Source organism: Schistocerca americana, chromosome X, assembly GCF_021461395.2.
Source record: "Schistocerca americana isolate TAMUIC-IGC-003095 chromosome X, iqSchAmer2.1, whole genome shotgun sequence".
NCBI lineage: Eukaryota > Metazoa > Arthropoda > Insecta > Orthoptera > Acrididae > Schistocerca > Schistocerca americana.
The window spans coordinates 940,283,289-940,301,411 of NC_060130.1; the positions used below are offsets into that span (position 1 = coordinate 940,283,289).

The window sequence follows — 18,123 nt, forward strand, 5'->3', positions numbered from 1 at the left end:
CTACGCTGAGGGGACATAATTATTAAGAGAATGGGTGCGTCTCACAGCTGGTTGGCCAATAAGAAATGTAATACTGTTCATCAAGTTTTTGTTTGGACTCGCGGCTATAATCGGCCACTGCGATCATGAGACGTATTGATAGCATCAAACATCATATGCGAATTTGGAATAGTAATGAATGTAGGAGGTCTTAAAAATTCTTTAAAGTCTGACGTGCGATGGATGGTTATCAATACTTGCATTAAGTATGATGATAGAGAGAAAGAAGAGCCGACACAGCGAGGTAAACTGACAGACTCGTCGGCTTCGCTTGCGGTATGGCGTTGCATATTGCAGCCGGTGGTCTTGAGCGCGAGCGGAATGAATGGACATTTGTGGATTACGCCGCAGGCCGCAGCTGAGGCTCCCCAAACCGGTCGGTCGGCCTCCTACAGTGCTTTTGACCTAAAAAAAGTGTTTCCACGATCTTTGCGGTGTCCGACGTTCAACAATGACAGCTACAGAACAGATCTATTTAGAAAGTGTTCTGTCCATAAATCGAGTCTTCAGTTTCATAACTCCAGTGATTCTAAGTCAGTGACGGGGTTTATGAGGTACTGCAAACTCTGTGTACACATTTTCTTGACAGTTGTTGTGAGTGTGGAAGAGACTGTGTCTGCTCATGGCGTTGGTGTAGCATGGTGTGTAATTTCGCATATCATACACTGCTGCTGTTTCCTCATAAGATGTTGTTTGCCGGCCGCGGTGGCCGTGCGGTTCTGGCGCTGCAGTCCGGAACCGCGGGGCTGCTACGGTCGCAGGTTCGAATCTTGCCTCGGGCATGGGTGTGTGTGATGTCCTTAGGTTAGTTAGGTTTACGTAGTTCTAAGTTCTAGGGGACTTATGACCTAAGATGTTGAGTCCCATAGTGCTCAGAGCCATTTCAACCATTTTTTTTTTGTCGTTGTTTCGTGTGCTTTCCATTGCTGACGATCATTTCACAGCATTGATGCTTGCATAGCATAATTTCGAACTGCAATCGGACATGAACAGTGGGCGCTATAGATCTCTGGAAAGGTATATAGTGCACGTATCACAAAGAATCTATGTTTGTGGTGTAAAAGATAGTAGTTTTATCATCTTAAAGTATCTCACCATAGTTAGTGGGATACAGAACTTGTAGGGTGAATACATATCAGGTGTCGGAAATATGTTTCCTGCATTGGAATATTTAGAGCGTTGCTTTCCACACGACTAATATGTCGGAAAACCACTCGGCATAAACCCTATAGTGTGTTTAATGCAGTACTGTGTAGCCTTAGGACTCTTTTTTTTCGTACTACAATCATTTCTCTCATTCCAAAACACTCTTGGTATAAACTCCAAACACTAGAACAATACTCCAGAATAGATAGCGGAAGTGATGAACGTAAAATATTTGAAACTCCTACCGTCTGGAGCTACATCATGCTGAAACCATAGTTTCTTCTTCTTCTTAACTATCTCTTATATCACCATAACACCCTCAAATGTTTCAGCAAATTGGTATGCAGCAAAAAGGAGTGCTTACCTCTTCAGAATGCACTCATATAGAGAGATAAAGAATACATAGATGGGTGCCATGTGTATGATTGGTACAGAACAGTCTTCGCAGAATGGTAGTCATAGTATTGGAATGAGAATACCAGTCTATATCACTAGCGTTGGTCGGTGTGCAAGTTTAGAACATGTGTTATGCTCTTTCTGAAATCAAAATATCGGAATGTATTGATTTTGCTGAACTCGGCTCGCTCTGTTCCATCACGAGGTGTCGCATGTAGCGTATGTAGGTCCCTCCTCCTTCTGGTCAGTTCCAAATTAATTCGGAGATACTACTGGCAGGAGGGCTGGCCAAACACTGAGGATCTGTTACACGATGCGTACAGAGGGAGACCGTAAAGTGTTTTCCTCAGGATCTTCAGCGTATAGGTTTAACGAAGGGGGTTCGAAATAGAGGACAGACTGCAGCTAATACATTTCGAATTTTTACTTCGTTGGAGGTTACGAAATAATGAAGAGAGAGCTCGATGCACATTGTAGCTCGCTGTCGAATGTAAAAATGGCTTTGTTTTTTTTTCTGATAAGCATAAAAGACACTGTTCTGTATTGACATTTCATGTATCTGACATGCATGAAACACCCACTTGCATGACAATTTTTTTACAAGACTTCCACAGATACTAATTCTGAAGATGAGGATCGCTCTCAAACTATATCAATTTGTCCATCAAACTGAGAGAAATCGGGTGTATTTGTTCTCGTGCTTTGTTATCATAGAGATTGTGCTTTTTGATAGCTGGTCACTTATAAGAGTTAGGTTGACTTAAGATGCGACTGTTCGACTGAAAGTTTCCATCACACAATAGCTTATAAATTAGAGCTTTTGGAGCTTAGTGTTTGACCCAAAAGAGTTATTACTATTCCTCAGTTTGATGTTCCTAAATAGCAAGTACTTTCTGTAACTTTCACGATAAAATAGTGGAAGTTTTTGATATGTTATCGATCTTACACATGGTAGACATGTACAAGAGATGTATGTTGGGTTAATTCATGTATGATGGAGGTGGGGCGGGGGTTGTTGGAGGCGCTGGTAAGTGGAGACAGCTTTAGGATACACCCTCGAAAGCCGTGTGTTTGACGAGTGGTAGTGTGGTGTAGGGCATACAGCAACACCACGTTTTGCATTTCTTACATAGAATCGATGTTTCCTTTGGTGTATGAAGTTCTTATTTTATCACCTTATAGTTTTTCGCCATAGTGTGTTGAAGAGAGACCTGCTGCGTAAATGTGTGTCCGACGCTGGAGGCAGGCGCTGTAGGATAATACCCTCTAAAATAAATGAAGTTACCACTTCATCTACCCACAAACCGGTACCTGTTGATGAAGGCACAATGCTGCATGCCCACCAATTTAGAACGCCCTGTGTGAACTAGCTCAGTTGAACCCTATACGGCCGGCCGCAGTGGCCGAGCGGTTCTAGGCGCGTCAGTTTCGAACCGCGCGACTGCTACGGTCGCAGCTTCGAATCCTGCCTCGGGCATGGATGTGTGTGATGTCCTTAGGTTAGTTAGGTTTAAGTAGTTCTAAGTTCTAGGGGACTGATGACCTCAGATGGTAAGTCCCATAGTGTTCAGAGCCATTTTGGAACCCTATACATCAAGGTCAGCCCCCTGGAGCAAACAGTGGAAGGACCGGCATGTGTTGTGTAAGGCTTCCAGAGATCATTACCGTCAATAATTACTCGGCACATTGTGAGTCTTTGTCGTGCAAGCACATACATGACCGAGAACCGCCACAGCTGTAGGCCTGGGAGCGGCTGTGTAACACTTTCTTTCCAATTTCGAATGGTATTGTGGACTAGGGCACACAGCAAGGTGAACATGTACTCTCACACATGGGATGACTGGGGCGGCTGAAATTGGGAGAGGGAGGGAGGGTAGTCGACTGTGGGTGCACTGTAGGATAATCCAGCAAAATAACACCCTGAAAAAAAATAATTTAAATAAATACCGTGCATCCTTTCTCTGCAGTAGGTTAGAACAGACTGAGCCTTTTTCTTTTCAGTTGACAAGAGGATGATGGGGGGAACTGGAGGGGGGAGGGGGAGGGAAACCCCTTGGTGTACAGGTCTCAGGTGCAGGTGTTACAACTGGAAGTAACAACTTGAGAGAGGGCATACATGGTTTCCCTAATATCGAATATCAAAGGATACTCATTTCTGTGGCCGCTGGAATGTGAGATCAAAGGGACCTGCCGCCCTCCGGTAGCCGGCTGGATGAGCGAGTATGCCAGTCGGCAGCACCAGTAGCGGACAGTCAGAGCTTGTGCTCGGTGGTTCATGGACTATGGATGGCACATGGAGGAGGGTTCTTGTGTTCTGAAACGTCGGTACATAGACGATCTTGGATTTGTTTAGTCCTATGATCTCTTTGTGGGAGAAATTAAATTATTTGATTTGCAAAATGCATATATGGTTCTCAGACGTTGAAAATATGCTTGATGACAAAGAAGAACCTCATAAAATGGCGGTGAGTGTTTAAAGCGATATATTTGACTCCTGTAAATTGTTAGACAATTAATGTGATTTGGTAGAGGAAATGGACTGTTTCCCGCCAAGAACAAGTGCTTCCTCCTTCTTCAAAATTTTTGTATGTGTAGTTGGTAGTTTCTTTCGTAATATACCGTTACGATCAAGACATTACAAATCATTTTTCGAGATACAGCCGACTGTTTGGACTGTGTGATTAGGGCAGTTTCATTGATGTTTTTCTCGCGATATCTTGTTTCGTTGTGTGACCATTTCGCCAATGTTTTTCGTGGACTGACTGCTCATTTCAGTAAACACAAACAGCTCCAGCACAGGCAATAGATCACATGAGTTGTGAAATGCACCGTCAACCCATATTGCTGCATCACCATTATTTGCTGAAAAATATTGCCCTTGCACTCGTCGATTATCACCTCCTTCCATTCCTCATGTAGGAAGCTATGGACACAATACTCAGCTGTATGCTTACGAGTAATACACATGTTAAACTCCTATCTGTTGCCGGCCGGTGTGGCCGAGCGGTGTTAGGCGCTTCAGTCTGGAACTGCGCGACCGCTACGGTCGCAGGTTCGAATCCTGCCTCGAGCATGGATATGTGTGATGTCCTTAGGTTAGTTAGGTTAAGTAGTGCTAAGTTCTAGGGGACTGATGACCTCAGATGTTAAGTCCCATAGTGCTCAGAGCCATTTTTTCCTATCTGTCGAACACAACATCCAGTCAATTGAACACATTTCCTGCCAGAAAGAAAGACAACACCTTCCTCTCCAGCCTTTTTCCTGCCAGTTCACAGATGGATGAAGGGAGCGGGGTCAGACATCCTGTCCTCCACAAACCGATGAAACAGAGAATATATTAATGAAAGTTTGTAAATAAACAGTATATTCTCAGCAACATAACTGTTATTAATTTGAATGTCATGTCGTGAGATTCTTCCTCTCCAGCAGCTCAGTGCAGACTGAATCTTTTTCCCATCAGTTCACAAGTCGGGGGAGGGAATTGGTTGTTGGGAAGTTGTGGATGGTGATGGGAGAGGTGAAGGGAGGGCTGGATGATTTTCCAGGAGGGGAAAGGTGGCTCAGAACTAAACTGTGGAGGGGAGGGCAGTGCAATGCTCTTTCCGTGGGCAGTGAGGGAGGAGAAGGGGGAAGAGAAGGAGGGGTAGAGTGGGGGCTTCTCAGTAAGATGAATTATCTCCATGCGTCGTAATCAATTAGCATAACAACAGGTATCTGTAAGGTGTGAAAATCAATTAGCACAACAATATATTGTTGGGGGAGGAGGATAATTTGCCACTGAAGGTGTGCAACGTGGATAAACAAAGTGCCTCAAATGTTCAAATGTGTGTGAATTCCTATGGGACCAAACTGCTGACGTCATCGGTCTCTAGACTAACACACTACTTAAACTAACTTATGCTAAGAACAACACACACACCCGTGCCCGAGGGAGGACTCAAACCTCCAGCGAGAGGGACCGCACAATCAGTGATATGGCGCCTATAACTGCGCTGCCAGTCTGTGCGGCCAAAGTGCTTCAACCCACTACAGATGACACCAACCATTCTGTTGTTGACAACATGCCTACTGTGGCAAAGCAAAAGGAGGACATGATTGGCTTCAGCATATAAATGACAAAGTATATGAGAGATTTAAAAAGTTTGACCTTATGGAGTTCACATCTCTCCAAAAACCACAGTTCCAAATATATGAAATCGACAAGCTTGCAAAACGATTTAGGCATATAGTCATCGGGTAGTCACCTTGTAACCACCACTTCACCAAAATATATGGCAACATTGTCATAAACATTAAAAAAATTAAGCTGCCTGCAGATGAGGCACTCAGCAGTGTTTCTGTTATGAAAGTCAACTCTGAAGTTTAGAAGAAAGCCATCAATTAAACAGAAGAAATCATGGAAAAAGCAAACCAGAATGAATCTATTTTTTATAAAAAAAATGTTACAGGAAATGATACGAATGCATGTCCGAAGGAACATTGCATCGTATTTATCCGCCGACACTGGGAAAGCGACTTTCAAATAAAATGACTCCGCTGTACAGGGATATATATAATGGATGTACGAGTACATGTTATAGACACATGGTCGACGACATATGGAAGTTTGTGTATGGGCGTGAGTCTTCCTTCGGTAGCCTAATGGTAAGGTGACCGCTCGCTATAAGTGGGAAATCCGGTTTCGAGTCCCCGTCCCGCACGAAGTTTCATTGTCGTCATTCCATTATACAACTCACGGTTGTCCATATTCGCAACTGTGAATACATTTCATGTAACTCATAGATGTTGTCTGATGGTGAGTGTGAGGGATACATATCTTACTAGTTGGCATCCCACACGTCCTCTATAGGACCTAGACGCATCGTGTCCGCAAAACATTCACGCAATGTCAGCTACCGAAAGCAGCCAAAATGTGTTCGACACTTTTATTGTTCTTACTGCTGAAGGCCTTCCAGGCTCCTCACCTTTATATGTATGTAGTCACCTCTGAACAATCGAAACTGCAGTTTTATGAGTCTTACAGGCATCTTACAGAGCGAGATGGTTCAGTGGTAAGAGACTACACCCTAATTATGGAGAACATCCAGATTTACATTTTCCGTGATTTACCCCAATCGCGTAACGCAGGGGCTCCCAAACTTTTCCTCTGGCGGAACACCCTGAGAATCCTGGTACGCTGACGGGATACCTTGTTTATTTTGAATGTTACTAAAAATTTTATTTTATTTAGTGATTACTGTAGTTTTAAATCGTAAGTAATAACACAGAACTCGAAATAAAATTTTAAAAATAATTAGTATCGTCAAAATATCAAAAAAACTGCCGTGTTGTTGATAGCACCTATTCACTTCCCGTTGAACACCAGAGTTCTGTGGAACACAGTTTGGAAAACCCTGGCTTAAGGCAAATGTCGGTGTCATTCCTTTGCAACGGGACGACTTACTTCATTCCCAATCCTCCCCCAGTCCCCGTTGTTATTCGGCTCTGATGATCTCGTCGTCGGCATAACGTTAATCCCTAATCTTCCTTTCTCCCAAGTACATTGTGCAGATACAAATATCTAGTTCCTAAGTCACAATAATATTGAAAACTGAATCTGAAATTCTTATTGACATCTCATTGCCTGTTATGTATTGTCACAGAAAAGTGACTTTTTAGGAGTTTAGGCTACAGTAACGAAGAACTAACAGTTTATGACCAACCATATAACTGAAACTACCACAAGAACAACACTCCGTCTATAGGCCACGAGTGGCCTACTGGGACCTCAGTGGAGGGTGCGGATAGGAGGGGGTGGGTTCAGCACACCGCTCTCCCGGTCGTTATGATGGTATTCTTGAACGAAACCGCTACTATTCGGTCGAGTAGCTCCTCAATTGGCATCACGAGGCTGAGTGCACCCCGAAAAATGGCAACAGCGCATGGCGGCCTGGATGGTCACCCATCCAAGTGCCGACCACGCCCGACAGCGCTTAACTTCGGTGATCTCACGGGTACCGGTGCATCCACTGCGGCAAGGCCGTTGCCATATAACTGAAACTGAACATGTTAAAAAAAAGTGCTTGTTGTCTGAAGGAAGTTCATAAACACACAAGATACAGTAGTTCCAGCCTTTGATGCTATTTCTAAAACGTTTTGTAGCAGTGTGTAAGATTTAATAAACCTAAGGGTATTCTGCTTAAAAATACTTATTATTATTGTTGCGCTTCCCAATTAACAAATTAACTGCATATTACCGATAACTAATAGCCTCACGTCTTATGAGGTACACTTTGATTTAATTTTTGAAATAATGTAGCTCACCACCACCACATCTTCCCTGTTTTATGTAATACTTTTTTCTTACTTAAAATGATACTGGAGTGAAACTTTTTGCTTATACACTCTATATCCATGTCTAATTAGGTAATTTCTTCCGGCAGGTGATAATTGTAACTGCAGCGTATCGTCTGAACATCTTCGGCTTCTTGGCACTCGGCAACGGACTGTCACCAGGAAATTATGGTCTTCACGATCAAGTTGCAGCCCTCGACTGGGTGAAAGGAAAAATATCAGCATTTGGTGGATCTGCAAGCGATGTGTGCATCTTTGGCCACGGTGCTGGAGGAATAAGCGTAGGACTTCACACAATCTCTCCACTGTCTTCTGGGAAATTCGCACGTGCAATTGCTATGAGTGGAAATGCCTTAGTGCCGGCGGCGGTAACGAGGAGTAAAACACAGGAGGTCCTGGAATCTCTGGCAGAGAGATTCGCCTGCCGGTCTGCTTCCCATTCAGACCTGCTGCCGTGCTTAAGAAATGCGCCGACGTCACCACTTGCTGCACATGCCAGTTTGTTTCAGTGGGGGCCAGTGGTCGATGCAGACGCAAATGCAAGTACAGCCTTTTTGCCAAAGGAACCAAAGGAACTTCTTGAAGATGGACAATTTAAACAGGTATTTACATATTTCCGCGAAAGATTGTAAATTTAAAATCAAGATTTCCATATATCGTGATAAAGATTATAATTTCAGACTTTTGCCATATTCTGAAACAAAAAACACATGAATCGTAAAACTAAATGTTAAATATAACGTCAGACCTCCAACGCACACACTCTTAAGTGTTATCCACTGCCAGTAATATTCAAACCGTATACTGTCATATGACGAGGGCCATTTGAGAGGTTAGTTCCATAACACAGAAATATTGGTAGCCTGTCACTTTAAAGTGAGATCTTTCACGTGGGGAGTTATACAATTTATAACTGACCTTTCGAACATTTTCATTTTGCAGTTGTGGGTTTCAGGGTGAATTACGACGTCATCAGAAAAATACAAATGCAGAGTCTTCAGGAGGCGGGTTTACCGCTATCATTTACTTGTGATGCCAGCACAACGCTCATGACTGGTTATCCTGTCCTCCTCGCCCCCCCCCCCCCTCCTCTCTCTCTCTATCTCTCTCTCTCTCTCTCTCTAACACACACACACACACACACACACACACACACACACACACCAGAGATAGAGAGGGAGAGAATCAGAGAGTGAGAGAGAAAGAGAGAGAGAGAGAGAGAGAAGGAATAACAACACAAAACTTCTGAATGAACTAAAAGAAATAGTTCATTAAAGCAGATAGAGTTTTTGTTGAATTTCATTAGGCTGGCACAAATTCCTGTGTAAGTTTACTTCCCTCAACAACTCTCACTAGATTAGCGTCCGATTTTCCTGTGCAACGTTCGATATCTTACAAAAGGATGTTTTTATCTTGATGACCTCCAAGTGTGCCCTCTAAGCACAGGATTAAGTCTGGTCAAACAGCATAGAAGATTAGCAACATCCTGATGAAAGTGAAAAACTTTTAAGTGAGATATGTTTTTTATGTGTTTGGGATCAAACCATTCAACTGGGCCTCATACTTATACCACAGTACTTAGTATCAGTATCTTCTACCGATAGTATGGATGTAAATCTCATAACCAATTATACAATGACTTAAATACCACCAGTTGTGCATCTCAGAACATAGCTCTGTGTGATACATTCTAACATCGATACTGCTGAGAATTTTTGGTAGTCATATAATGGTTTCACTTCTGTTATGATACTATTGCACACAGTACTCTGAAGCTAATGTCATTATGTTACTCTCAGTGATTTCCTTAGAGACACTGTTATATAAATCACTTCATTATACTTTATGAGATGAAGTAATGCTATAGTGAACTAAGCGACACACGTCTGAAATTGCAGAAATCATACTATTTTTTCACATCATCATAAATGTAGAAACTTTAGTAATAATGACTTATGAACTCACAAATGATTTACTGAAGTGTACAATAACCTTTTCAGGTTGACTTTATGGCTGGATACACCAACATGGAAGATGCACTGCTTCATTCAGATATTGAGGAAATGGATAAGGGTTTAACTCAAGAACGGTTTTATTCATTCCTATCAGATATGGTTCAGCAGGAATCAAGTGAAAGTAACAACAATGAGACCTGTGTAATAAATGACCAATACATAATTGAGTCTGTTTCATTTTTTTACAGACCATATCCACAAACCTCAGACACAACACTTCTAAGAGATCGATACATGGATTTAATGACTGAAAGAAATTATGGGGCAGGTGCATATTTACAAGCATTAAAACTCAGCAAAGTAGGATCAACATATTTCTACAGATTTGATTATAAACCAAAACACAGTTTGGTGCCAATTAAAGAGTGGGTTAAGGTACCACACAGATTTGACCTTCCTTTCGTATGGGGAATGCCATACTGGCCCAACCTTGCATCTTCAATAGTGTGGTATGGTGGTGATCGTAAAATATCTGATGTAGTAATGAACCTCTGGACAAATTTTGCAAAGAATTCTAATCCTATACAAAATACGCTCAACATTAAGTGGGAAGCTTTTACTGAAGAAAAACCTGGTGTGATGATTCTAGATCGTTTCTTTAACATGAGTGATGGAACGAACATTGACTACAAAGCTTTTGAATTCTGGAATAATTATTATCCTGTAGTAGTGCAGGCTGCTACACAGTGCTGTATCTTCAACAACACTGCAACTAAGTTTCATGAAAATATCATTCCAAATAAAATTAAACTTCTACTAGTTGGGATATCATATTTAGTCATGAGATAAAACATACTTAAATGTGAAATGTAAAATGTATGTATCAAGTGAATAATTTCTCAAAAATAAAGAAAGAACTGTGTTAATAAGAAATCAGTGTATTGTTATCTGTACAATTAACCCTAGCTGGAAATTTTTTGCTCGACTATCCCTGGAATTATAAATTTCAATTATTTTTATTCATTCTGACCAAACTGTGTGCTAGAATGAGACTTCACTCTGGGCACCTGAGTTTTCTGAGCAGTGCCCATTATACTGAACCATGTGCACCTCACAGACTAACTCAAACTTTCACTTTAGCTTTGACAAGTGCCAGAATTTGAGTTCCAATGTAGCAGAGTTACACAATCTGAAATACTTTCAAACAATAAACACGGTGTATTCCAAACCAAGAATAGTGTAATTTCATCTTACTTCTTCAGTAATGTCCTACCTGAACGTAAAACATATAACTTTACGCTGTATCAAAGTCGCAAACAAATAATAAAATTTAACGTAATATACAGCAGTATGTCTAGAATGAGAAGCAAACTTTATGTCGTTCCAGCATTGTCCTATCCTGTTTATTCTTATATGTAGTTGAACAGAGAGTCCAAGTTACTGTAAACTGCACCTATAGGGTATAACTACAAATTAAATTAACTGTGAAAATCTGTTCTGGCACTATGCACATAATGTGAATTAATTTTTCTGACCCGCAGTTTTGATTAATATTTGAAAAGAATGGCCATTGAAGATATATTATGGTGAATATAATTAAACTTTCACTAACTAGCCACTGTAGGCGGAAGACTATTTACCGAATGGGTACCCAAATCTATAGGAATGGTGTTCAGACTGTGCGCTGCAGGATTTGCATTGTTAGTAGTGTTAGTGTCATGACTTGCCGTTAGGCGGTATTGCTGGTACGGCGACGAAGGGTTGAAACACAAGCATCAAAGTGAATTAGGCTACAGTCACAGTCGACATGGGTCTGCACGGGGTGAGCAGGGCTTTAGTCGTAAAGCCGTTTTATCAAGATAAGAGCAATAGTACTGCTCCTTTTCGCGAGTATCGATTCATTAAGGGAATACGGCGACAGCTGAACATTCCATGGTCCACCATTCGAAAAGCGCTGCGGACAGTTGTCAAATGATATCTCTAGCACACTAGGCTACCCTGGATGCAGATCGTCGTCACACTGAGAAAAGTTTGTGACCTTGAACTTAAACATGGTGCACAAGAAACAAATGTTTTCCTCTCATGTGGAAATTAAAATATGTTTTTTTCAATGGTTTATTCGCTATTTCTCATCTCTATGTCCTTATAAATGTTTCAACAAAGTTTCATGGTGCTTCGATCATTAGTTTTTTATGGGAGCCCTCTAAAGCAGCGACGGTTAAATTATAGCCACCCTGTATATTCTGACACATACCGTACGTACTGGGGTAGACAGACAAATGGAAACGCCGCAAACATAACACATTACCATGCCTAAAAGATACAAGAAACCAGTTGGCATTCCAATCTCATTCCAGTCCTCTAGGCATGTATGGCTTGTAAGTCCTATACGGTTTTCAAGGGGATCTTACACCATTCTTCCTGCAAAATAATGGCAACCTCAGGAACGAAGATGAAGGTGGTAGCGATCTTGCACCTTTCTCTCCAAAGCAGGCCACAAAGGCTCAATAATATTGAGATCTGGTGATTGTGGGGCCCACGGCAGCTGCGACAAAAGGGATGTACGTAAAAAGGAATGCAATCGTCTTAGAACACAGAATGACCATTCGAGAACACACATTGTACCATGAGATGGACCAGATCAGCCAAAATAGTCACATAATCCTTGGCAGCACTGAGAACTTGAAGAGTAACCACGTGTCCCATGGAATACCACGATACGGCTGCAAAAACCATAACCAAATTCCAGACATGTTTCACACTTGGGAAGTAAATTTGGGGCAGAAGGTGGAAATAATGTGAAACATGACCGACCTGACGAAATGACATTCTTCATTGCTCCACTGGCCAAGTTTATGACTTCGGCACCATGTTTTCCTGTGATGTACAACGGCATCACTGATGAGTAGTTTTGGAATCCCAGCTCGCCCTGCAATTCCCGGCTTATAGGGCTCCCTTCCTGTTGTTTTAGTGCTGATACGCGACATTCAGTTCTGCAGTGAATTTTCCACCTGTCCTGTTGTGTTTTTCGGCACAGTCCTCTTCAATGACAGTCCATCACAGTCACTCAGTACACACCTTCGTCCGAGTTGTGACTTACCGAATGATGTTTTTTCTGCTTTCCCTGTATGCAGTATAAATTTTCGGTGCGGTGCCTCTCGAAACGCCAAACACTTCGGCTCTCTTCATGAAGCCCCCACCATAAGAGCATCACCAATTTACCCATATTCGAATTCAATTAGTTCATCTACATCCACATCTACATCCATACTCCGCAAGCCACCTGACGGTGTGTGGCGGAGGGTACCTTGAGTACCTCTATCGGTTCTCCCTTCTATTCCAGTCTCGTATTGTTCGTGGAAAGAAGGATTGTCGGTATGCTTCTGTGTGGGCTCTAATCTCTCTGATTTTATCCTCATGGTCTCTTCGCGAGATATGCGTAGGAGGGAGCAATATACTGCTTGACTCTTCGGTGAAGGTATGTTCTCGAAACTTCAACAAAAGCCCGTACCGAGCTACTGAGCGTCTCCCGTGCAGAGTCTTCCACTGGAGTTTATCTATCATGTCCGTAACGCTTTCGCGATTACTAAATGATCCTGTAACGAAGCGCGCTGCTCTCCGTTGGATCTTTTCTATCTCTTCTATCAACCCTATCTGGTACGGATCCCACACTGCTGAGCAGTATTCAAGCAGTGGGCGAACAAGTGTACTGTAACCTACTTCCTTTGTTTTCGGCTTGCATTTCATTAGGATTCTTCGAATGAATCTCAGTCTGGCATCTGCTTTACAGACGACCAGCTTTATATGCTCATTCCATTTTAAATCACTCCTAATGCGTACTCCCAGATAATTTATGGAATTAACTGCTTCCTGTTGCTGACCTGCTATTTTGTAGCTAAATGATAAGGGATCTTTCTTTCTATGCATTCGCAGCACATTACACTTGTCTACATTGAGATTCAATTGCCATTCCCTGCACCATGAGTCTATTCGCTGCAGATCCTCCTGCATTTCAGTACAATTTTTCATTGTTACAACCTCTCGATATACCACAGTATCATCCGCAAAAAGCCTCAGTGAACTTCCGATGTCATTCACAAGGTCATTTATTTATATTGTGAGTAGCAACGGTCCTACGACACTCCCCTGCGGCACACCTGAAATCACTCTTACTTCGGAAGACTTCCCTCCATTGACAATGACATGCTGCGTTCTGTTATCTAGGAACTCTTCAATCCAATCACACAATTGGTCTGATAGTCCATATGCTCTTACTTTGTTCATTAAACGACTGTGGGGAACTGTATCGAACGCCTTGCGGAAGTCGAGAAACACGGCATCTACCTGGGAACCCGTGTCTATAGCCCTCTGAGTCTCGTGGACGAATAGCGCGAGCTGGGTTTCACACGAGCTTCTTTTTCGAAACCCCTGCTGATTCCTACAGAGTAGGTTTCCAGTCTCCAGAAATGTCATTATACTCGAACATAATACGTGTTCCGAAATTCAACAACTGATCGACGTTAGAGATATAGGTCTATAGTACTGCACATCTGTTTGACGTCCCTTCTTGAAAACGGGGAGTTCCGCCAATATGTATTCACAACTACACAGAACACTGTTCTGATCACGACTGACCGTTGCAACCTATTGAGGACAGTGCTCAAGTGCCGTTACCTATTAAACACAACAGCGCAACCTGCAGGCTTGGTTAGCATCTACATTTATGTTGAAGCATTCATTTCCCCACTACGTTTCCATATTTTTCCCCAACCCCTGTGTCTCAACTTCAGAGCTGTCAGTTGATGTAGTACCATGGAATGAAACGCAATCCAATCTCCACGGGATGATATTTTTCTCTGGCCTTCCAAAAATGTACATAGCTGCTTCAGGAATGTACACTACTGGCCATTAAAATTGCTACACCAAGAAGAAATGCAGATGATAAAAAGGGGTATTCATTGCACAAGTATAATATACTACAACTGACATGTGATTACATTTTCACGCAATTTCGGTTAATAGATCCTGAGAAATCAGTACCCAGAACAACCACCTCTGGCCGTAATAACGGCCTTGATACGCCTGGGCATTGAGTCAAACAGAGCTTGGATGGCGTGTGCAGGTACAGCTGCCCATGCAGCTTCAACACGATACCACAGTTCATCAAGAGTAGTGACTGGCGTATTGTAACGAGCCAGTTGCTCGGCCACCATTGACCAGACGTTTTCAATTGGTGAGAGATCTGGAGAATGTGCTGGCCAGGACAGCAGTCGAACATTTTCTGTATCCAGAAAGGTCCGTACAGGACCTGCAACATGCGGTCGTGCATTATCCTGCTGATATGTAGGGTTTCACAGGGATCGAATGAAGGGTAGAGCCACGGGTAGTAACACATCTCAAATCTAACGTCCACTGTACAAAGTGCCGTCAATGCGAACGAGAGGTGACCGAGACGTGTAACCAATGGCACCCCATACCATCACGCCGGTGATACGCCAGTATGGCGATGACGAATACACGCTTCCAATGACGCCAAACACGGATGCGACCATCATGATGTGTAAACAGAACCTGGATTCATCCGAAAAAATGACGTTTTGCCTTTCGTCCACCCAGGTTCGTCGTTGAGTACACCATCACAGGCGCTCCTGCCTGTGATGCAGCGTCAAGGATAACCGCTGCCATGGTCTCCGAGCTGATAGTCCATGCTGCTGCAAACGTCGTCGAATTGTTCGTGCAGATGGTTGTTGTCTTGCAAACGTCCCCATCTTTTGACTCAGGGATCGAGACGTGGCTGCACGATCCCTTACAGCCATGCGGACAAGATACCTGTAATCTCGACTGCTAGTGATACAAGGCCGTTGGGATCAAGCACGGCGTTCCGTATTACCCCCCTGAACCTGTCGATTCCATATTCTGCTAACAGTCATTGGATCTCGACCAACGAGAGCAGCAATGTCGCGATACGATAAACCGCAATCGCGATAGGCTACAATCCGACCTTTATGAAAGTCGGAAACGTGATGGTACGCATTTCTACTCCTTACACGAGGCATCACAACAACGTTCAACGCCGGTCAACTGCTGTTTGTGTATGAGGAAACGGATGGAAACTTTCCTCATGTCAGCACGTTGTAGGTGTCGCCACCGGCGCCAACCTTGTGTTAATGCTCTGAAAAGCTAATCATTTGCATATCACAGCATCTTCTTCCTGTCGGTTAAACACGTCATCTTCGTGGTGTAGGAATTTTAATGGCCAGTAGCGTATTTACTTGGCTATAAAAATATGCATCACAAAGCAGAAACAACATTGTCACGAAGCTTTATTTTCGTTGATTATAGCTCACCACGAGTTTATCACTATGACTGTCATTACTGTTATTACTCGTTTCCACAGTAGCATGACTGATTATACAGATACGAATGTTTGGTGCCGGCCGAAGTGGCCGTGCGGTTAAAGGCGCTGCAGTATGGAACCGCAAGACCTCTACGGTCGCAGGTTCGAATCCTGCCTCGGGCATGGATGTTTGTGATGTCCTTAGGTTAGTTAGGTTTAACTAGTTCTAAGTTCTAGGGGACTAATAACCTCAGCAGTTGAGTCCCATAGTGCTCAGAGCCATTTGAACCATTTGAATGTTTGGTGGCAGAGAGATAAAAGAATATGCGACACTCGATCGTTGTACGGGCATAACTGTAGCCTGTCGCCTTATGGTTGCACTACCCCGCCACTCGACAGCGAACGCCCCCATATAGTATTCAATAGGCTCTAAAAACTTTGAATCTTGCTTCTCGGAAACGCTTGAGATGCTCATCGTAATAGAGCAACACTTGTTATCTCTAAGAATACACTATAGTCGTGCGGAAGATGAGCAACATTGGTGATCCGTCGGGTGTATGCTTCCCTAGCAAGTCAAATCCTAGGATCGGCCTGAAAACGAAGATCTAACCTTCGACTTGTGTTTCAACATTTAACCGAAATAAATATTTTCAAAATAATACGATATTACTTAACACTCTTCTTCCAGTATCTCAGTCAGTTCAGTATTACTGGAATTCACTGATTTCAAAATAAAGTTTCATTACAGGACAGTTGGTTATCGTTAAAGTGCACCTAGTCACAGAGATCCATTGTGGGCTGTAATCATCGTATGGCAGCAACACTCGGTAAATTTTTCTAATGCGTTAATGTGGAACCGATTTATGCTGGAAAAAATTGGTTTCAATTTTAAAGGTGCAAATCTGGCGCTGTGAATGGAAGCAAGACGTATAGAAATGTTTCCACATGTAATGGATCAGGAACGGAACTTGGACAGAAAACGTCAAACAGGTGGGATAGATATAATGTTGATTAACATGGGCCTGGAAACCCTTTGTGTCCATGTTACAATTCATTTTCTCCAACTCAATAAGCATGAGAAACATGCAAGGACAGAACATTAGAGTCGTGGAGAACATGCACTCGTGGTGACATCTGGTTACATTGTGCAGCGCCAGTGTTTTGTTTTACATGTCCCTTTTGTCATGCCACGTACTTCATTGCTTGTTTACAGGCAACATCAACTGTTCCCGCAATCAGTATGACTGTTGCATGCAAACGGATTACTATGTAGAGTTAATCACAAACTTGGATTGTGCAATGGTAGTATACACAAATGCAGAGGTGGTAGATGCCCATTTGATGCGTGGATTAGTTGACGGCAGTGGCGCTCACGCTCAATGTTTGTACTGGGAGAGGTTTCCAGGGCGAAGGTGCCCCAACAGGAAACGTTTGAAGTCATTGATCGTCGTGTTAGGGAACATGGAGCATTTAAACCAGGGGGAGGGCTAGAAGGACGAGGACACCACAATAGGAGGCGGCAATACTTCATGCAGTTTGATGACCACCCTAGTGTCAGTACAAGACATGTAGCTGCAACACTGAATGTTGAACACGTGACCGCCTGTATCCATACCATTTACAGCGTGTACAGACACTATCAGCAGCCGATTTTCCTGTGAGGATTGACCAACAAAGTATCAATATTAGTGCAACGGTGCTGTTCACAGATGAGCCGTCGTTTCAACAACATAAGCCTGTAAATTTTCACAATCGGCATGTCTGGGCAGGCATCAGTCTTCACGCAACTGTTGAAGCAAGTCATCAACAAAGATTTTCTGTCAGTGTTTGGACCAGCATTTTTGGTGATTGTTTGGTAAAGTTTCACTTTCTTCTACCCAGACTCAACGGACAAAGTTATCATAATTTCGTAGAGAA

At 42.8% G+C, this 18,123-nt stretch overlaps 1 protein-coding gene and 1 pseudogene across 1 annotated transcript in view; one reads left to right on the forward strand and one right to left on the reverse strand.

Moving 5' to 3' along the window:
• Window positions 1-10,741, forward strand: part of LOC124556413 (cocaine esterase) — a 151,578-nt gene extending 140,837 nt beyond the window's left edge. Inside the window, exons 3-4 of the mRNA XM_047130372.1 lie at window positions 8,004-8,516; window positions 9,915-10,741. Of these exons, the coding sequence (XP_046986328.1) occupies window positions 8,004-8,516; window positions 9,915-10,718 (1,317 nt within the window). The 3' untranslated portion in view covers window positions 10,719-10,741. The remainder of the gene's footprint in view (window positions 1-8,003; window positions 8,517-9,914) is intronic.
• LOC124557219 lies at window positions 7,491-7,608 on the reverse strand (annotated as a pseudogene).
• Window positions 10,742-18,123: the final 7,382 nt, after the last annotated feature.